General features: G+C 42.0%; 3 protein-coding genes across 3 annotated transcripts; 2 read left to right on the top strand and 1 right to left on the bottom strand.

Moving 5' to 3' along the window:
• Positions 1-524: 524 nt before the first annotated feature.
• LOC139576732 (prosaposin-like) lies at positions 525-7,964 on the top strand. Its single transcript, XM_071403135.1, has 11 exons — positions 525-873; positions 2,060-2,121; positions 2,556-2,630; positions 3,019-3,144; positions 3,298-3,432; positions 3,586-3,666; positions 3,770-3,953; positions 4,175-4,317; positions 4,548-4,628; positions 5,526-5,636; positions 7,201-7,964. Exons 1-11 carry the CDS (start codon positions 822-824, stop codon positions 7,234-7,236), a joined length of 1,086 nt encoding a protein of 361 aa, XP_071259236.1. The 5' UTR covers positions 525-821; the 3' UTR covers positions 7,237-7,964.
• A 50-nt stretch (positions 7,965-8,014) lies between these two features.
• On the bottom strand, positions 8,015-15,874 carry LOC139576731 (ubiquitin carboxyl-terminal hydrolase 39-like). The gene is made up of 13 exons (XM_071403134.1): positions 15,457-15,874; positions 11,635-11,713; positions 11,464-11,558; positions 11,220-11,356; positions 10,870-11,022; positions 10,376-10,601; positions 10,164-10,238; positions 9,923-9,990; positions 9,588-9,776; positions 8,929-9,071; positions 8,681-8,816; positions 8,436-8,522; positions 8,015-8,302 (listed from the first exon to the last, which is right to left on the bottom strand). Exons 1-13 carry the CDS (start codon positions 15,503-15,505, stop codon positions 8,249-8,251), a joined length of 1,491 nt encoding a protein of 496 aa, XP_071259235.1. The 5' UTR covers positions 15,506-15,874; the 3' UTR covers positions 8,015-8,248.
• A 236-nt stretch (positions 15,875-16,110) lies between these two features.
• LOC139576733 (UPF0561 protein C2orf68 homolog) lies at positions 16,111-17,730 on the top strand. The gene is made up of 4 exons (XM_071403136.1): positions 16,111-16,327; positions 16,726-16,841; positions 16,925-17,070; positions 17,150-17,730. The coding sequence occupies exons 1-4, from the start codon at positions 16,218-16,220 to the stop codon at positions 17,270-17,272; spliced, it is 495 nt and encodes a 164-aa protein (XP_071259237.1). The 5' UTR covers positions 16,111-16,217; the 3' UTR covers positions 17,273-17,730.
• The last annotated feature ends 4,824 nt before the right edge of the window (positions 17,731-22,554 follow it).

Here is a 22,554-nt window from a genome sequence, read left to right on the forward strand (position 1 = left end):
ATAGAAACTCTCGTTTGTGTTGTAAAACGTTCTCCGTTTGGAGTAAATGGTTTTGAAACTTTTTTCAACAGAATAATGTAGTGGATACACTCCTGGTAAGGAAAAATTGACACAGCAAACCATAACATGTGACTCTTGTTTTTTTCGACTCTGCCTAAACCATAAAGAATGATAGAGGACTCTTCTTTGTATCTTTCATATTATGGCGTCCGTAAGTACACGGGCAGTGCAATTGAGGCCATTTCCATTTTGAAGTAGTCCATTTTATTCTTCTACTACTTCTATGAGTTGGTAAACAAACTAAACCGGTGAATACTACCACCTGGAATTAGTTGTTGGAACAGGTATAATGCCAAGATTGGCGATTTACTGCCACCTGAAGTTATGGAATGTTAATTCACAAGCATAATTAATTGGCTACAGATGGAACTATGTGATCCTTCCTTAACCCATAGGTCAGGTTTTCCCAAACTCGGTTTTGCACTACACAGCTGATTCAAATAGTCAACTAATCATAAATCTTTGATCATTTGAATCGGCTGTGTAGTGTCAGGGCAAAAAGCAAAACGTGCACCAAGTTTGGGAAACGCTGTCATAGGAAGTCCCACCCAGTTGACAATTTCAAAATTATGAAAGTCCTCAATGGCGCTGCCTATGGTAACATAGGCTTTGGGGCACTAGAGTCCTCTATCTAACTCTATGGCCTAAACGCATTATTCCGTCTCTAATCTGTGCTTCCGTACTCATAGCCGTCAGAAAGATCATACTACGGTCACTTTTATACAGGGCCGACTGTAAATCATTCTCTGTCCTCCCTTACAATGGCGTTTTTACAATTTATTGTCTTGATCTTCATGGCATCTTTTTGTATTGGTAAGTAGCTACTTGACTAGCTCATATATATTCTTCTATGTTTACAGTCTTTTTGACAAACCCTTCCTTGTCTAACGAGTCGCTGTCACTATATATTAACAGTTACAAAATTAGACTTGGATTCTGCACAAATACATCAGTTAAAACTGCGCTATGAAGCAGTCGTGCTTTTTTCTTCAATTAGTAATGCCAGATCATGGAAGATATTTTTGCTTAATTCCCACTAGGCACATACTGGTGGAATCAACTCAACAAAATTTACGTTGAACCAACGTGGATAAACGTTGAATTGACGTCCATGCCCAGTGGGGTTTTCTTTGTAAAACGTAGCATACATTAGGCCTGTTCAATACTTGGGACATGATGCAGTCTGGTTCTTGCCAGATTAGTATACCAGTCTCTTTATGCAACTCCCATTTTTGTAGCCCGAGATATAGGTAAATATGAAAAAAGTGTTCTGGTGTCACCTTTCCTCTCTGTATATTTACTGTGCAAATATAGAATACCATATTCGCTGCAACTATTGCAGCAATACGTTAGGTCTGTTTTAAATTTGGCACATGATGCGGTCTGGTTCTTAACAGAATGGTATACATTTCTTGAGCTGAAATAAAAAAATCACAAAAAGCTTATTTGTCGAAAATGTTGTGCACAAAATTGTTTACATCCCTGTTAGTGAGCATTTATCCTTTGCCAAGATAATCCATCCACCTGACAGGTGAGGCATATCAAGAAGCTGACTAAACAGCATGATCATTACACAGGTGCACCTTGTGCTGAGATCAATAAAAGGACACTTTATAATGTGCAGTTTTGTCACACAACACAATGCCACAGATGTCTCAAGTTTTGAGGGAGGGTGCAATTGGAATGCTGACTGCAGGAATGTTCACCAGAGCTCTTGCCAGATAATTTAATGTTAATATCTCTACCATAAGCTGCCTCCAATGTCGTTTTAGAGAATTTGGCAGTACATCCAAACTTTCTAAATGGCAGAAGAAAACAAATCTCTGGACAAGTTAATGGAAACATAGCTGTTGGCAAGAGGGCAGAAACAAGACTGGCACCCAGGCTAGTGCCTTGTTCCAATATCTGAATAGAAATTATGTCTCGTACTAAAGTCTGCATCTGACCTAGTTAACAACTTTTATTTATACTAACAAACTAAACTGTGGGATCTTCACAGGTGAGACCATGGTCATCGGTGAGCCTACCAGGCCCAAGTTGGGCATCACACAGCTGTCCTCAGTAAGATATAAATGACTATGTGTGAAACCAACAGATCTAACATGTCTCCTCCAGGACCAGGTTTGATGGAAACTACACCGATTAACTCAAGTAGTTCCCTGTTAACAGTTACCAACTGTATAACTTGTATTCTCTATTCTAGGGAATATAGCCCAGTACTTGGTTCATAAAGCATTCATCACATCTATTGAAAACTCCATATTTCTAGTAACACCAAGCCTGTTTCACCAAGCCTGTACTTTCACACACTCGAAACAAGTTATTTTTCAACTTCAGAAAGACAGTTGTTGTGGGGTGCATTTTTTCATCAGAGATTCCATACCTGAACTGTAGAGCATGTGGTTGTTAGGTTAGAGATGTAGGGGGTTATGACTGAAAATGTTAATTGATAGTTACTCGCTGACCTCTCACCTCTGACCTTCCCCATCTACCAGACAACTGACATCTGCTCAGACTGCAGCCAGATCATTGAGCTATTCACAGACATGATCTCCAACACTGACACCCAGGTGAGTACCCATTCTGCTGAAGTATGTCTTATTTCATTTTATTGTTGTAGCCAGAGATAACACCCTGACCAGAAAGTGGTACTTCAAGTAAATATGAAAAAAGCCTTCTCGTCTCACCCCCCCCCCATCTTTCAGTTCCCGTTTATTGTTCCCATCTCACCCCCCCATCTTTCAGTTCCCGTTTATTGTGCAAATATAGAATACCATATCTTGCAGCAACTCCCTTACAGTATAGTCAACAGAGACTACATTATGTTGAACTCTGCGCTTGAAACAAAGTCTACTAGAAGGATGTCAAATTGACATGTCATTGTGCATCTCACCCCATAACAAAGTGAGCCACCAATAGTGTACTGTAACTGTATATGTCCCTATGTTAATTGTTTAGGAGCTGATCCACAACACCCTGGATGCCCTGTGTCTGCGCCTCCCCATAGATGAGGCGAAAAGCCACTGTATGTCCCAGGTGCATATGTACCTGCCCCAAGCCCTCCAGTACCTCACTGGCATATTGGTGAGTGCCTGAGAACTGCAAACATGCAGAGAAAGGGAAGTCTGGTTTACAACGTAACCATCCAAAAATGTTCCTACATTGTATCATGGGCAATAATGTTGTTATTCTATAACATAAGGACTTTTCAATTGTCTTTCTCCTTCATATCTGTAGAAGCCAGGTGAGACGTGTATGGTTCTGGGCCTGTGTGCTGTCCGCTCAGAGAGAAGAGCGCCTGAACCGCTTCCTCCCACTTTCACTGACATCCATCTTTCGAATGCTGTACTTGACTCAGGCACCAGCCCAGAGGTGAGTGTGAGAGCTGAACTTTTGTACAGTCTAGAAACGGAAGTCTCTTCCCTGCCCTTCTTTGTTTTTGTCAATGTGTTTTTCAAGTTCTGCATGATTTGTAATTTTTCTGTCTGCACTGAATGCTCTCTCACCAGCTGATCTCCTCTCTAGGTGCAGATCAGCCCACAGTGTACCTTCTGTGTTTATCTTATGAAGAAACTGGAGAGCATGTTGCCTACAGAGAGGACTGAGGTAACTCTCTCAATAAGTCTATATTAAGTCTATATTTTTCTCACAAGTGTCCACACTCACTAACACGCAGACACATTTTGTTGGACACCCTTGACCCTTACAGGATGCCATAGTGAAGCTAATGGATGAGGTGTGTGGCCTCCTACCTGCAAGCTACAAAGACAAGTGTGAGGACTTCATCAACAAGTATGGAAAGGAGATTGTTGACTTCCTGCTGTCGTCAGCCGCCCCTCACTCCATCTGTGCCCTGCTGCACCTGTGTCTGTTCCAGGAGACCCCCAGCATGGGTGAGTGGGGTGATTTGGTCAGACCAGAGCTCTCGTTTCAATCATAAGGTTATATGTGTGTGGTCTCATACTGATATGACTGTGGGCTACACATTTCCTTTCTACTCTCTCATCTTCTACCCTCATCGTTCATGCTCTCCTTGATCTGTAGATTATCTCTGTCTCCCTTGGCACTGCTCTTCCACATTGTAGCCCTCTGTAACCCTGACCCTCCTCTCCAGAGATGCCCCTCCCCTCTGACTGTGATTCCTGCCGTACGCTGGCGGTTCTGAGCCGGCTACACCTGGGTCTCAACGCCACTGAACCTCAGACCTCCTCTTTCCTCCAGTCTGTCTGCCTGCAGCACCCCAATGCCATCCCCAAGGTCTGCCCAGCCCCTATGCCCTACATCCACCCCTTAGCCCCTACATGTTTATTTAGTGTATGAGAAGCCCCACAGAGCTTACGCAAGTTTCCTCTACTACCAGTAGAAGGAGAATAGGCCTAAATATAGTGCTCTCTGCTGTAGTCACCGTAAGATATAACAAAAAGCTTTCAGTTGTGTTTAAAGCATTGACGTCAGTTTCATTGTGCCTGTCTTTGTGTTCTATCCAGTGTGAAATGTTCACCAAACTCTACGGTCTCAGACTACAGAAGGTTCTGGGAAGCCAAATGGATGCTCCGGATACATGCGAGGTAATTAAACCATTCCCATCCAGCCGTAGGAGAGGGTCCTCCTCTGATTCTACAGTGTCTATAATCCCCAGACCACTTCTTCTAATTACTAACCATGACCACTGTCCCATTGACAAGTGGTTTGATTGTGTGTAAGATGACTGAGTCTTGTCTTAGTTAGTATGGGCTCCAGAGTGGTGCAGCGGTCTAAGGCACTGCATCTCGGTGCTTGAGGCTTCACTACAGACACCCTGGTTCGATTCCAGGCTGTATCACAACCGGCCATGATTGGGAGTCCCATATGGCGGCGCACAATTGGCCCAGCGTCGTCCGGTTTTGGCCGGTGTAGGCTGTCATTGTAAATAAGAATTTGTTCTTAACTGACTTGCCTAGTTAAATAAATGTAAAATACGGATATCAGCTGACTATACAAAACTTTGTACTGAGTGTACAAAACATTAGGAACACCTGCTCGTTCCATGAGACTGACCAGGTGAATGGGATGATCCTTTATTGATCATCCCAGTCACTTTTTAAGTCCACTTCAATCAGTCTAGATGAAGGGGAGGAGACAGGTTAAAGAAGGATTTTTAAGCCTTGAGACATGGATTGTGTATGTGTGCCATTCAAAAGGTGAAAAATATTTAAGTGCCTTTGAACAGGGTTATGAGTTTTTCACGCTCAACAGTTTCCCATGTGTGTCAATGGTTCACCACCCAAAAGACATCCAAACAACTTGACACAACTGTGGAAGCATTGGAGTCAAACTGGGCCAGCATCCCTGTGGAACGCTTTTGACACCTTGTAGAGCATGCCCTCGACATATTGAGGCTGTTCTGAGAGCAAAAGGGGGTGCAACTCAATATTAAGGTGTTTCTAATGTTTTATACACTCAGTGTATATCTCTTTGTCCTCCAGAGAGCTGATATGTGTGTTGCTGTGAAAGAGCAGCATCTTCTGGGGAAGAACCAGTGTACCTGGGGACCCAGTTACATCTGCAAGGACTTGAAAACTGCTCAGGGGTGTGGTGTAAGTAAACTAGATCTGCCATGGGCCCGGTTTCCCGATGGCAATAGAACGAGTGTTTTTAACGATGCATCTTTCCTACAACGATCGTAGATGTAACATGCGTTTCCCAAAACCATGCAGAGAGAGCGGTCGCTAAGTGTGTCGTTGGAGCGTGTGTCGATACTAGTGCTGCTCTCGGATCAGGTTTCTCCTTTCAAATCTTTAACATTAGAATTATTTCACAATACTGACGGATCAGCACCTAGAGAGATATTTCCACCTACGGCTGTAAATATTGACGTGGCTAATTATAATGCTTACCCAATCAAAATTCACTAAATAACCAATTTGGCACATTATTGCGCACTTGCTAGGCTACACATCATGAAATATTGAGATTAATTAGACAGTAGCCTACAAGTAGCAAAATAACTCAGCCTACATTTCATGTTCAATCAGTTATTTCAATATGTTATACTGTACGTTGCTTGTTTGTATCGACTGCAAAGACATTGGCAACTTTGTATTTGTAGTCAACTTTATTCAACTTAGTTTTTTTATTGGTGGTCACAGAGACGGATAAACCATGTGATTCCATGTTTAGCAAAGATCTTCTGTGTATAAAAGCATCTAACGACAAACTAACGACAACAGCTGGTACCCATACAGCTCATTGAAATAATGCTTAATTCCTCCTGAAAAGTGATAATTAAAAGCTATTTTATCATGTATACTTGCATGCCTTGGTATGTCATAGAATGAAGCTGTGAAAAGAGATGAATTATTGCTTATTCTACAAAGATATTCTAAAATAGCCTGGACACATTTGTTGGTACCCCATAGAAAATATAAATAATTGGATTAGGTATAGGGATATTTCAAACGAATTAGTTTCTTTAATTAGTATCACACGTCTCCAATCTTGTAATCAGTCATTCGGCCTATTTAAATGGATAAAAGTAGTCACTGTGCTGTTTGGTATCATTGTGTGCACCACACTGAATATGGACCAGAGAATGCAAAGGAGAGATTTGTCTGAGGAGATCAGAAAGGAAATATTAGACAAGCATGGTAAAGGTAAAGGCTACAAGACCATCTCCAAGCAGCTTGATGTTCCTGTGACAACAGTTGCAAATATTATTAAGAAGTTTAAGGTCCATGGAACTGTAGCCAACCTCCCTGGGCGTGTCCGCAATAGGAAAATCAACCCCAGATTGAACAATGGTGGATGCCAATTACTTTTGTCAGTTTCAAGTTATTACAGAGAATAATTTTTTGTTGTTGAGGGATGCCAACAAATTTGAGCACGTCTGTAGCAGGCTACGACTTCCTTAGATTTGATTAAGTGCAACGTTAACAGCTTGGTGATTTAACTATGCTCCTATGAAGGTTCTAACGAACTTAGCCTTAAGATGTTTTTGGGAAACTGGGCCATGGTCTTATCTAATACAACCTAAGCTATAAGTAAACTAAAAATATAGTACAAGTCATGTCTGCCGTGGTGTATTGTCTGAAAAACAACCCGACCCACAACAATGTTTCGCTGCCTTATTTCTGATCTGGTTTTATTTTGATACAACTCCAGATGGTAGACTTCTGCCAGAAGTTGATGAGGAACTAGAGCTGAGAACCACTCCCAGAGTTCTCCCTCCATGGATGAAGCTGATGATTTATCTGCATTTATTACCTGCCAAATATATGTTTTAGTATTGCACTATTGCCTTTAATAACTTTTCTTTGCCACAGTTGAAATTAAATATTTTGTCAATTTCATTTTACAGGTCATCTGATATTGCACTGAGCAATTTGAGTAAAATGTTTGTATTTAATTCCTTGATTTTCACTTCTGGTAGGCTGTTGTAGCACTGAGATGATTTGATGTCAGGTTTGATTTGCACTGGGTAGGCTGTTATGAGTACAGTAAGTCATTTAGTCAAGCAATGTAAATAATTGACTTTAAATAATATTGGACCTATTTAAGCACATATCCACAAGTATATCAATTTACATTTGAAATGTGACTTTTCAGTTGTCTGTAATAAAGGTAGGTAATAGTATCTTCATATAAAATCAGTCATAATCAGGAAGAACATAGTACAGTAAATGAAAGTGGCAAAGTGTCCTGTTGAGAAATCAGTAATGTGAACATTTTAATAATGCATTACCTTCATTTAATGTACAATTGTTAGATTTCATTTTTGTGATCCAACTAAATGTACATGTGAGTATTTATCCTATAATGCTTACAATAGGAACATCCTTTTGCAACCCTCACTATTTGGTAATGTCAACATTTTATTTCTTGTTTTTACTTCCTTGTTTCACAAATAAAATAAATAAAAGACCCAACCCAAATCAATACATTTCATCCAAAAAGGTAAAACATCAATGACTGGAAACACATTTCAAAGCTGGTTTATTCCACCATTTACAGTTAGAAGTTGAAGAACAAAAAAATAGTAGACTTTGTTTTCTCTATCCAAAATCCTCCAATAAAAAGTCCTGGTCCTCATGTGGTGGGGGCTTACCCTGAGGTCATCTTGAACAGTGTCCAGTTCCACTCTAGTGACTTTTTGGCGCCCGTCTGACATGTGACATCTCTCTCCTGTACAATCAATCTTTCAATGCCTTATTCACGCCCCTGTGTGGTTAGTTGTGTCATCTTCGTTCTCTCTTCTTTTCCAAATCTGGAACACAGAACCACACATCAACATAACTGACAGTTACAGGGAGTCAGTAACTTATCTAGACATAAACCTGTAAATTAGAGAACAGCATATGGTATATAATCAGTGGTGAATGTGACACAATAGAGCTTACCTGAATGTAGGCCTCCGACAGTGTGATCATCTGGGGCAGGATATCTGTCACCTGCAAGTCCTGGAGCTCGTACCACTTCCCAGTGCCCTTCAAAGACCAAAAAAAAGGCACACATTAGCACCAATAACTGAACAGGATGAGTATTTATTTCACAATGTCATAAAATACTGCACATCTAAAGCTCTGCAAATGTGCACCTCTAGAGTACACTAGGAGAAAGTTCTGAAAATGTAGCTGTCACTTACATGATGCAGGACATGTATTCTGTATGCCCCCTCAGTGGGCTTCCCATCGTGCACCACGTTGGCCACCAGGTCATAGGTGGTGTTCTTCTCTGTGACCTGTGCCTCTTCTGTCAGGTACTCACGAAGGTCTACGTTCCTGGTCAAGGAGCAAATGCAAGGAGTCAAAAACACAGACATGAACTCATCAGGCTGAGCATGATGCTAAATTACCATTGAGTACATGGGGAAAGTATGCAACAGTCTCTTACGTGATGGGAAAGTTGACGATGGTGGGGTTCTTCTCCACAAAGAAGTTGTTCTTGGTGAACCTCTTGATGCAGAAGATGAGATAGGGAGGCAGCTTGAGCAACTGGAACCTTTTGAGGAAATTCTCTTTGTAGGTTTTATACTCCTAAAAGAAAACAGGAGTGTGAAGGGACCAGAGGAAAGGGCGAAGAGGTGAGGAAAATCAAGAGGTGATAAAGCACTTAAGATTATGTCAAACAGAAGCTGAAGTCTCACAGGCCATCCTTCCAAATCTTGTCTCGTTGACTCGACATTTGAAAGATTTTGCTTAGGATGGGAGCGCTGGCTGTTAACACTCACTTTTGTTTTAATAACCTATGCAGCATTAGTTTTGTATCCTATGGTAGCTAGCTTGATGCAAGTCAGAAACATTTTCAGAAACAACATTGGTTGGTAGAGCAACTCATGCTAAATATTTGTTTGGCTTAATAAGTGGCAACGCATCACTAGTTTCCATCTAGCCCACCCGTCACGTTTTTTATGTTTGAGGCTTTCAAACAAAACGTGAGAAGTCTAGGCTTCTGAGGCTACTTTTCATTTAACTTGGTGGGAGAGATGGTTGGCTTGAAGATAGGAGTGCTAATCCTCTGAGCTAATGTAAGTAGGAGTTTGAGGGCAGTACCTTCTCTGTGTTGCCGTTAAACTTGGCCAGGATGTTGAAGAGGGGGACCTGTGGGATGATGAGCTGCTCCTTCTCATCCTTGTACAGTGGGGCTGTGGGAAGGTCAAGGGTCAGGAAGAGGAAGGTGGACTCCGACATCTCCTCCTGGTACTCCTCCTTCAACAGCAGAGCCACCTTCTCTTCTGGTGGCTGGAGAGAGAAAAGCATGTAACATTAACAATTTAGCTTTTAAAATCTGTAATCATATTGAAGTCATGAATTCACAAGTAAAGATTTAAACTTTGATACAATGATGCAGTCTTCTTTTTACAAAGGTCTGACAATAAGCCACTCGCCAAATCTGGGTGAGGAAGCTTCTTGGAGAATATACGCATGGAACCTTGGAACACTTTGGTGAGGCTTGCTATATTGGCGAGAGATGAGAAAGAAGAGGGAGATATCTTTGTTAATATCACAGGTTGTACAGTGAGGCAGACAACACTGACTTATAAGGACAATGAAAAAGGATTAAGTCATATCCTTCCCCAACATCACTCCCTCGACCCCAGTCATCAGTCCCCTCCACCTCCCACTCACAAGGTTTCTTCTTGGTTCCTCCCAGTGCACCGTGCAGAGCGTTCATGAACCAGGACAGAAAGTCCACAGCATCCCCTGCAGGACAGAGACCAATCAGCAGATTTGCTTATTTGCAACAAAGGGCAACACATACATTTTACTGTACTAAAAACATTTTGTTCTTGAGAAACAAGGCTCTCGGCCTAACTGAATGTGATATAATAAAATCCTGCCTTGCTTGGTGATCTGGAAGTTCTTCTTGCTACACAGCACTACGGCCTGCAACATCTCGTGGGGTGACACGTGGGCCTTGAAGTTCCGGGGGTTCCACAGCTTGCGCATCAGCTCACCGAATCGCTGCACCAGCAGGAACATGATGTCACCAGGTGGCCTACGGATGCCGCAGTAATTCTCCTCTTCCAGAAAGTAGTTCCGCAGTGGGGGCACATTGGACAGGGCCTGAAGGGTTAAAGACAGCTCACCATAATCATTTTACAATTTAGTAATTTAGCATACGCTCTTATCCAGAGGGATACTTAGTAGTGAGTGCATACATTTTCGTACCGGTCCCCTGTGGAAATCGAACCCACAACCCTGGTGTTGCGAGCGCCATGCTCTACCAACTGAGTCACATGGATGATCATCATACAGGAAAAGGTTAAGCAGCATGTGAATGGTGAGAGGTCTGATTCACCAGTGGATACTCTGTGGTGGATAACAGTCTTACCTGCAGCACCACATTAGCGTAGTCATTAGCCTTGATGTTGTTGAGCCCCACTATGCCAGGCAGATAGGTGGTGCCATCATAGGCTCGATACAGCTTGCCCTGCTTGTCCAATCCAGAGATGTGCTGTCTGGTGAATGTGGGCTTCAGTACATACTAAACACAAAGAACAAAAATATATGACCACCTCCATTATTGCACAAATCATGGCTGAACATAAACTGTTCAACTTTATTTCAGAACTATTGGTTTAGCACCATTTAATCAGTGCATGTTTGAATTAATGCATCTGACACCTCTGAAATGGTCTTATTACAGGGTTAATGTGTGCAAACCCATCTCTGTGGACCCACCGTGATGTCTTCCAGCGATGAGTCAATGATCTCGTAGTTATCTGGCAGACAGTAGAACTTAAGTGTGTGCAGATTGAGGAACACATGGTGGGTGAACTGCACACTGTGAGTATAGGCATGGGACTTCAGACCTCTACCTGGAAGAGACACACACACCAGTTTAGGTCGAGGTCAAATCATTTCTGAAAATGTTTCAGGTAGGGAGGGAGGTAACAACGTTAATCTGAAGTATTGGATGATTTACCTTGGAAGTATTTCCCACAGATGAGACAAGCATAGACGTTGATGTGGGAGAGCGAGATGGAGCACAGCTTCTCAAAATCAAAGTCAAGCACACTCCTGAAGACAGAGGTGTTAGAGGTGAATGACAAATATTACACATTCAGTGTTAAAACCAGTGGACGTTTAACGTTACCTATTGATTGTGTCGAGGTAGGGACAGTGGCGACTTCTGCGATCCTCGGATGAACGGCCAACTTTCACAGGCACTGTAGCTATAAGACAAAGAACATATCAACAAACAATTCAGTGTAACTCGCTAATTTGATGCCTAGCAATGACAACAATCGTAGGTATCTAGTTAACATTAGCTACGTTACACCAGAGATTTCTGTTTACAAAAGGCCTGTGGTTAACACTAACTTAGTTAGAAGTTGCCAGAAGATATTTACTATACCATTACGCTTGAACTGCGCTGAGTTCGGAACACAGTCATGGTTACATTAACGCTTCGAACACACTGACAGCGTCTTTGCGCAAAATAGTATGCAGCATCATCTGGATATGTATGCACCAAAAATTCAACATTCACCTTCTGCTACCATTTCTGTCAAGACATCCATGCATACGTATGCACCTCACCGAACACACTGCAAACTGCATCTGCAACGCTGCAAGGCAAACGCAGCGTTTCATTGAAAATTAGTGTAATTCTGGTGTGCCAAAATGCAATGATGCTGTCGGTGTGATCGAAACATAAGACACCGTGGAGCCGGAGCGAGATACGAGTTGGAAAATGTACCTCAATGACAGTGGCTACTGGTATCTAGCATGAGGACGAAAATGACAATTTTCCGGGGAAATTAGCAGTATTTCAATCTTCTCAGTGAAGTGGCGTGGATAAAGGTAAAATTTGGAATTCAGTGGCATATCCCAGCCCTGCATTGTGGTACGTTTTCCAACCTGATGCGTATAAACACTAGATGACGAGGGGGGGGGGGGGCGCTGTATTTTTTTATTTATTCCCCCCCTTTTCGTGGTATCCAATTGGTAGTGACAGTCTTGTCTCCTCACTGCAACTCCATACGGACTCAGGAGAGGCGAAGGTCAAGAGCTGTGCGTCCTCCGAAACACAACCCAACCGCACTGCTTCTTGACACAATGCCCACTTAACCTGGAAGCCAGCCGCACCAATGTGTTGGAGGAAACACCGTACACCTGGCAACCGTGTCAGCGTGCACTGCGCCCGGCCCGCCACAGGAGTCGCTAGTGCGGGATGGGACAAGGAAATCCCTGTCGGCCAAACCATCTCCTAACCCGGACGACGCTGGGCCATTTGTGCGCCGCCCCATGGGTCTCCCGGTCGCGGCCTGCTGCGACAGAGCCTGGACTCAAACCCAGAATCTCTAGTGGCACAGCTAGCACTGAGATGTGAGCTTAACATAAAAACGAAAAATATATAAAACACATTTTCCTTAAAGTATTTATGTTACTGTCCCCACTACAACAAAACAAATAGATGTAATTTTGTCCTTGAAACATTTAACTGAAGTAATGTAGAATTCCATTCATTCCTATGGGGGATTGCTCCTACTGGGGAGTTCCAATATGGCCGACCGGTGACTAAAGCCTCTCAACAGCCAATACATAGCGTCAGCAATCCAGGGTTTATATACATCATTTTTTCTGACCCCATTTCTCACACAGGCTCCAATGTGTCTTAATGTAGTTTTTTTTTTTTTTTTTTTTTACATGTGCAATGTCACGACAGGAACACAGTTGATACTTCAACTCCTGTTGAAAGAAAGATGGCGGAAGTGGATGCCTTGTTCGAATCAAGCAGCGCGTCGAGCAAAGTTGGTGAAGACGAATGTTCTGAATGGCCAACAGTAGTAGCGAAAACTGGAACAAAAAGGAAATTGGAGTATATGTGTATGTATGATAATGAATCGCTTCTTGTTGGGATGCGTTTGTTGAGTAAGGATACATATGTGGGAGACCCGTTTGAGGAGTTGAAAATGGTGAAATATGCTCTGGGAAAAGTGGAGTCTGTCAGAGTGACCAGGAGTGGTCTTATTTTGATTAATTGTATTTCTGAAGAACAGAGGAAGATTGCACTGAGCCTCAAAAGAATCTGGACAACATACATGTTGTGTTTTGAACTTCGGAGTAGAGCACCCGTCAAAGGAGTCATCTCAGGGGTGACGACCGATGTTCAGGCTGAATACCTGAAGTTAATTCCTGGTGTGGTTGGTGCCCGGCGCTGACACGCTGGGTGAATGGAGAAAAATATGAAAGTCTGTCAGTCCTGACAGAGTATACTGAAGAACGGTGTGTGGAAGGACAACGGTGTTGCAATTGTGGTGGGGATTATGATCCCGGGTTCCTGGAGTGCCCTATAAGGGTGAAGGAGATTGAGGTGGCAAAAGTTAGAGCGGAGGCGATTAAAATAGAGAAAACAAGTGACACTAGTGAAGATATGGTAGTGGATGCACCACAGCCTGTAGTAAATGTTTGCTGCCAGTCAAAAGATGAAGGTGGATTTTGTGGTGTTCATTGCCACAGTTATAAACTGTATGGCACAAGTCTCAAAGAAGTCTGGACATTATTGTGGCTGCGGCAGAAATGTTTTTGGGATGTAATGATTTTACATCTGAAGACTTGCAAGGGGTACTGGCTCCGGAAGACCCGCCCTCCCAGGTTCCCTTTGAGCCCGTATAGGGATCAGATCCGCTTTATTTTTTAACAGAAAAGTTGGTTCGTTTAGTTTATTTTTTGTTACATTTTTGGGGAATCCTGTTTTCACCCCGCACAGTAGGTGGCGGGATTCACATTAAATTGTGCGATCTGCAATATACCATAGAAGTGGGCTGAGTCACAGACGTGATCTTCCTGTCTGGTTTTGCACCCCCTCGGGCTAGTGCGGTGGAGTAGATCTTCGTGGGCTACACTCAGCGTAGTAGGTTGGTGGTAAGTCGATAGCCCTCTAGTGGTTTGGGGGCTGTGCTTTGGCAAAGTGGGTGGCGTAATATCCTGCCTGGTTGGCCCTGTCTGGGGGCATCGTCAGACGGGGCCACAGTGTCCCCCGACGCATCCCTGTCTCCAGTTTCTATGCTGCAATAGTTCCTATCTTATCTGGTGTCCTGTGTGAATTTAAGTATGCACTCTCTCCCTCCCAGAGGACCTGAGCCCTAGGATCATGCCTCAGGACTACCTGGCCTGATGACTCTTGGCTGTCCCCAGTCCACCTGGTCGTGCTGCTGCTCCAGTTTCAACTGACCTGTTCAGACGTGCTACCTTGTGCTGGACCTGCTGTTTTCAACTCTCTCTCTACCACACCTGCTGTTGACCTCTTGACCTCTGGATGCTCGGCTATGAAAAGCCAACTGACATTTACTCCTGAGGTACTGACCGTTTGCACCTTCCTCAACCACTGTGATTATTATTTGACCCTGCTGGTCATCTATGAACATTTGAATATCTTGAAGAACAATCTGCCTTTAAATGGCCATGTACTCTTATAATCTCCACCCGGCCCAGCCAGAAGAGGATTGGCCACCCCTCAGAGCCTGGTTCCTCTCTAGGTTTCTTCCTAGGGAGTTTTTCCTAGCCACCATGCTTCTATATCTGCATTGATTGCTGTTTGGGGTTTTAGGCTGGGATTCTGTATAGCATTTTGACATCTGCTGATGTAAAAAGGGCTTTATAAATAAATACATTCGATTGATTAAAGAAGACGTGTCTTAAAGTATTGCGTTCCCGACCCCTGTGCAGTTCAGTGTAAACAATCGTAACGGTAGGGTCGGTATCTTCTGGCAAAGCTAGACGGACACTTTTGATGCTGGGATCTTAGCTAGTTAACAATACATTAGTCAGCTAGAACTAGCTACCTACCAACAATGTTATTTAGGTTAACTGGCTAACTGGGCAAGCAAACATTAATATATACGTTTGGAAATAAACACCAGCTTGTTACTAGCTTGCGTTAGGTTATACACGGTTTGAAATCGTTAACTACCTTCGTCGTCTTCCAAGTCAAGTTCTCTCTCCCGTTTTACAGAGACCATCGTGTTAATCTTTGTTGCGTATGAAAAACAGAGCTGATAATAATATAACTAAAGCCAGGGTTGAGTTGATTTTACTAGTTACACACCTCCAAAACTCCCGGTTTCAATATCAAAATGGCCAACCAGAGTTTAACCCCACATGTTCAAGTTGACTCGGGCAAAAACAGAACGGCGGAGATTGAATAGTTCTAAATATTTTGGGCCTCTAAAGAGCAACGCAGTTTTCAAACAACTTTAAATAATATAATTCATGAAAATAAAAAATGTGAGAGAAAAAAAATAATTTGCAGGGGTAGAAGCTTGATCCGAAAAAAATAAATTATGGACAAGCTCGTAACTCCGTGTGCAATTCCAGTTAGACAGCAGCCCAGCCCACTTTGGAATGGTCGTCACTAGTTACCACAGTCACAAAGTCATACACCCCGCCTATTTATAATTTTTATCTTCTTAAAATGTGATTTTTAAACCTTACCTTAAACACAATGATAACCCAATGTCTAACCATAACATTAAATTAAGATCAAAAAGCACGTTCCTTTTTGTTTTGATTCGTTTTTACGATAGCCCATTTTGACTTAGTGGATGTGATAACTAGTGGTAAATCCCTTTGAAAGATTGATTAACGTTATGATGCAGCTTGTGGTGTTGTGCATATAAAGAAGTACTAATGTTCCATCTTAAATACTAAATACATTGTCCATCATCTCTCACGATGGAGATTTTGCGGGATGATGAAGAACAAGAGCTCAAATATAAACGTACGGGTCGTTTGGACATGAGCCATGGTTTCTTACACCACATTCGAAGGAACCAGATTGCCAGGTGAATCACTAATCTGAGCTAACATGCCGTGCGGGGTGTATATTTGTCGATCTATTTAGTCAATGTAATCAATTATGAGAGCGTGCAGTTGTTTAGTTTCGAGGGTTTTCTTGATAATGTTGAAATTCATCGCTAGTACGCCTACTCACTCCAACCTCTACTGGGCATGCGCACAACGTCTAACAGAGAACTGCCCCTCTTCAGAGTATCAATACCATTAACAGATATTGCTCTCTGCTGTGTACAACTACACCCATCATGGATATTGTTAGAAGTTGGACACTCACAATCATTCCAATGGTTTGAATTAAATTGCCTTGTTACTCTCTAATTGATATAAATAATGTTTATCTTACTGCAAGATTCAGACACTGACTTATCACTTTGATGTCTTGCAGAGATGACTATGATAAGCAGGTAAAGCAGGCCAATGAGCGTCAGAGGGCCAGGCTCACCACTACCCCCCGACGCCCCCGCCGGCCAGATATCCAAGTGTACCATCCTCGACGTGGAAGTAAGAAAACACTGCTGCTAGTATGAACTTCTGTCAACTTGGAAGACACAGTTTAGTGGTGATGTGTATGTATGTGTCTCCAGATGGATCTGAGCCAGGAGTGGGTGCAGAGACTGAAGAGTGGAATGAGAGTGGGTCGAGTACAGAGCCAGAGACCCATGGAACTGAACTCTTCTGGCTGGACTACCAGGCTGACTCTGGCTGTGTCACCTCCTTCATTGTACACAAGGTCTGTCTGTCTGTCTAGTGTCTATTTTTTTATGATGGTGCTCATCCTGTGCCCTCGTGACCTGTTTCCTGTCTCTTAGGAGGACAAGCCAGAGAGGGTGGTGGAGCGTGTAGCAGAGAAAAATGTTCTGGACTCAGCCATGAGGGTGGCACTGCAGGCCCGGGTTCGAAAGGAAATGGATAAACGTCTGGACAAACGCTGAAGAAAGTGAATGAAGTTAACAGTGATGAGAGGGGGGAGGAGGAGTCAGAGGCCTCTGTTTACCCTCCAGCCATCCCTCTTCCTGTATGTAATGAATGCTAGTAGCAGAGGACTACTGTGGACCCACATTCTGAGGGACTGTTAACCAGGATCTGAATGACGTCACACAGCCACGCCGTCCCCTCTGTGCTAGTGTACAACCATGGGGAAAAGACTGACTTACAGAAGGGTAAAAATGGAGCCGTCCTCACATCTCTTGTATTGGGCTGGCATCTCTGACCCTGGGTCATGTCTGTAAGGGGCCCTGTGAAACTGCCGTTGTCTTGTGGTTGAATGGACCATTGGCTGTCAAACTGCTCCAAAGGACAGAGCTGAGAACATGGGCCCCTATCTGAGCCACACCAGGGTAAGGCTGGGCAGTATACTGTATTTTATAATATACCGGTATTGATACACAGACTGGTTTGGGGTTTTAATTTATCTTCTGCATGATCAATGCAGCACATACAACAATGTTGATGACAAGAATGCTGTTTTCATTTAGCTTCTTAATATAAATCTACAAGCATTCTATAATTACACTTAGTTTCTGGTTCTTACATCTGTAAACAGCTAGTTTGACTTTTCTTAGCAAGTTGGGCCTAAATCCTGTTAGCCACTAATGCTAATTGCTAGCTAGCTAATAAATGTACTGAATCAGAGCAAACGTAATTAGCTATACAGCCTGATAATACCAGTGCTAGTGAAGACCTAAAACAGCATGTTTGTGCAACAGTATCTTCTAAATCAAAGAGGAAGCAAGAATGTTAGCTACATGAAGAAGCTAAGAGAAAACATTCAATGTAGCCACAGATTGAAGGATTCCCTAGAAACACTTATCAACACTTTTGTTCTTAGTTCCTACCCTGTCACAATAACTCCTACCTGGCATGTTCATTAACTGTCATGTCAAACAACACTGTATTCAAAGTGCCAACTATTCTAATTCTATAGTTAGAATAATAATCATTCTATTTACATAATTCCAACAGTTCACCCAAGTGTTTTTCTCTAAATCGCAAGTCAAATTGCAATTGCAACATTTGGTTAAAAATAAGGCATAGATTGTTTGCCCATATCGTGCAGCCTTACGTGGAAATGATCTCAAATGAGTGCAACAAATGCAGAAAGGTATTAAAATGCAGATTTTTTGGGGGGTGTTGAAGTTGAATTGAACAGTATAAAACAATCCGAATGGAGAAAGACCCATTGAAATCACTTAGTGTATGTGTTTCCACCCTAGAGTCATACACTACTCATAAATAACATTTTGAGCTTTTATTATTCTAAAACATAAAATACCGTCCACTTTTTGTTTTAATACTGTGATGTGATATTTTGGCCATATTACCCACCAGAGGCCTCCTTTTTTTATTTAACCTTTATTTCAACGAGGCAAGTCAGTTAAGAACAAATTCTTATTTTACAATGACTGCCTACCCCGGCCAAACCCTCCCCTTACCTGGACGAGGCTGGGCCAATTGAGCGCCGCCCAATGGGACTCCCGATCACAGCCAGTTGTGATACAGCCCAGGATCGAACCAGGGTCTGTAGTGACGCCTCTAGCACTGAGATGCAGTGCCTTAGACCGCTGTGTGCGGCAGTTTCAAGGGTGCGTGCACACAAACCTTGCATGCGGCAGTTTTCCCGCAAAGGTTGGTATTTATACATTTTGAACTATTCCCATGCAAATCTCAGACCATGCGTACCCACAACTTCTAGTTGTTGTCTGATCAACTGTATTGCAAGCAAATATTGTTATTTTGGGGGAAATTGAGGTGTTTGATGCACAGGAATTATAATAATGGTAGGCTAATATCATTAAAACCTATAGGCCTAATTATAAAACAGATGCATTTGTCATTGGTAAAAAGATTGCATAGCAGCATGTCACCCAATATATTTTTTACTTTATTATGTAAGCCTAAATCATAATCTTATTGCAGGGCATGTCTCTCCTTTTCTGACATGCCGCTACATAAAATATTATGCTACCAGTTATCCATCACTCATTCAATGGCCAACCAAGCTAGAAAGTAAATAGACCGGTAGCCTATGACAGTATGGTTAGGCTACAGTATTGCTGTGCGATAGGAGCACGACATAATAGCCTGTTTAATCTCAACGCCTATACCACGGAGATAGACTCACAATCATGTATTGATAAACAAAATATTTCACAACAATTCATATTTTGCATAGACGTGTGGACTGTAGGCAGCATTTACTTTGAAATTGTTCAATAGAAAATCAATCTTGCAGAATGCGTGGCCTTTTCTCACTGTAGACGTCATGCATTATTTGTTTAAAAAAAGTAACTGCAAAAGATTAAAACATTCTGCCCACACCTCTACAGAAATGTGATCACATTTGCCATTGCGCTTTCCTTTAGCAACTATCACGGCCCAGTTCCAACATCTCCAAATAATACAGCAAATGAGGGCGTTGTTGTTACCATAAAAGGTGAATGGAGGGCATTTTCCCAGCAGAGTTGTAGCGCTCGTTCACACACAAATGGTTTAGCTCTGATTTACCAATGAAAACATGCGTATATGTTCTGTGCGAATGTTTGATAAATCCCAATAATTTGTTTGCATGCAAATCCTAGAATCTCCACGTACGCCAGAATTTAGTTTGAAATGTATGCACGTTGATAAATGAGGCCCCAATCCCCAAAAACTGTGACGCCACCCCTGTGAATGTGTCTTTCACCACACAGTGACATCCTCTTCCCCATAGAAAGTGTGCTGTGTTTACAAAATGTACCTTTTGTTTATATGGATGTGGTTTAAATCCATTGGAGGCTGCTGAGGGGAGGACGGATCATTTTAATGGCTGGAATGGAGCAAATGAAATGGCATCAAACACATGGAAACCATGTGATTGATGTATTTGATACCATTCCACCCATTAGGCTCCAGCCATTGCCACAAGCTCTTCCTCCCCAATTAAGGTGCCACCAACCTCTTGTGTTTACATTTTATTTGGCAAAGTGATGTGACTGGGATGTCATTGCAGTTATGTATTTTTTGTTGTTTTCATGAAAAAGTTACCATGTTGATTTGCTGTCTGCAGGGTTACATTTGAGGTCACTGTGACTGAAACGATATGGTTGTGTTTTGTGATGACTCAATATGACTAAGGCAGGAGAGCAAATCAATTGGTCGTAGCAGATTCTTGTTTGTGTAAAAAATGTGCCGTGGTCATAACTTCTCTAATCTAATTTATTTTTGATTGGCCTATATGTTCTAAGAGTTTTATTTTTTTATACTGTCATTTTCCGGAGAGATCCTTATTGTTTCAGTATTACATATATTAAATATATTTATTTTCCAAAGGTGTTTATTGTATATTTCCAAAAAATGGTTGGATGTTCACTGTATACAGATTTAGTGTGTGAGTACACAGTTTTGTTAAAGGTGAGCGAGACTGTACGTTACTCTATCCTTCTCTTTCTCCAACACACAAAAAAAACAATTTTCCAGGTCAATGTTTTAATTTACGGCCTGGGTGATGTATGGTGAGGGCTGTACCATTAGTGTGGGGGATAAGGTCATTGTCATGGTTGAAATTCCAGATGTGCTTCATGCAATCCTAAATTATATGGCCAGATTAGACTAGCGAATGTTATGGAGTGAACAGAAAGTACAGGCCTGTATAATGGGAAAATAACTCACTTCTCTCTAGGGGCAATGTAATGTTACTATTTGTCACTAGGGGGCAGCATCTATCATTTTTACTTAGACAGGGTACTGAAATGTTCCAGTTTGATGTTCAATACAACACAATTGTTCCAACTTGTATTTTTCCATCTATTCTCCTTCTTGATGCTCTTACACCATTCCCATATTTATACGGTTACAATTTCTCTTTCAATAATGACAGGTGTGAACAGGTTTAGACTAGGTTTACACAAATGCATTTGAGTTAAATGCCCTCAACACTTTCATACCCATCAAATAATTATAAGTATTGCACTGCAATGTTACTTATTTTGGAAGACTTTTTTGGTGCCTTATTTTGGAAAATTGACTAGCATGGCTAAGTTGTGTAACCAGAGTCAGCCATTGAACCAGAGTGATAGTATCCTGCAACCCTAAGAAGTCACATGGCTAACCTCCATTCATACCACAGGCCTACTGACACTAGTTCACTAATGCAAGGTCATAGAGTTGTATAGAGATCGCAACATTGTATCTTTCCCATTATAGCGTCTGTGATCGCAGGACAGCGCCATTGAGGCCATTTCCATTTTGAAGTGGCCAAATTTCATCTACTACTTCTATAAATTGGTAAGCAAACTAAAAGGATGGATACTGCCACTTGGACTGTGTTGTTTGAACAGGTATAAAGCCAAGGTTGGAAATGTACTGCCACCTGCATTTATGGAATGTTTTCTCACAAGTATAATTAATTGGCTGATCCCTCCTGATGACCTGGATGGAATTATGTGATCCTTCCCTAACCCATAGGAAGTCAGTTGACTACTTTAAAATGGTCCTCAGTGGTGCTGCCCATACTAAAATGTTTTTTGGGGCACTAGAGTCCTCAACACAACTCTATGTGCAAGGTATGGAAACTTTGTTAGAGATTAGATTAAAGAACTAACTAAATAATGTTTTTTCCTTGATCTGTGGAACAACTTGTTCCTAAGGGACTCAACAATCCCATCCAAAGAAAAATAGAAAGGCAGATTAGAACTAACATTTCAGTGGACAAACGGCTGATTCCCACCGTTTGTGGACGATTAATTCATTGTTTTCAGCAATGCATGAAAATATGTAACTTTTATCCCAGAGCCACATGCCTGGCCAGTCTTTGTTGCTGTTACATAAAACCCCTTTTCAGGAGGAGTGGTCTCTGTGATGCTATTGGTGGAACAAGGCCACCCCCCTTTGGAGTCCTGTGTTATAAAAGGTTCACATGTTAAGACTGCATGACTGACTAGACAACAATATTCCTCCAGCAATGACGGAATTGTAAAAATAAAACCAGTGTAACTCCATTAAATTGAGATACTGGATGAGATCAGAGATGCATAGATATCAAAAGTTCCTTCTATTATAATTTACAAAAGCATAAAAATCCAACAGTAAAATTAATTATGTTTCTATGGTTCACGTAACCGCATTGCATAACCCTATAAATTGTATTTTTGTAGCTAGAGAAGTTGCCCTGAGGCCACAGACCTATGGGCTTTGAGAGGTAATGAAAAAGACAGACAGATTAGATTAGTGTCATCCA

The sequence above is a fragment of the Salvelinus alpinus genome, chromosome 5 (genome assembly GCF_045679555.1).
Source record: "Salvelinus alpinus chromosome 5, SLU_Salpinus.1, whole genome shotgun sequence".
Lineage (NCBI taxonomy): Eukaryota > Metazoa > Chordata > Actinopteri > Salmoniformes > Salmonidae > Salvelinus > Salvelinus alpinus.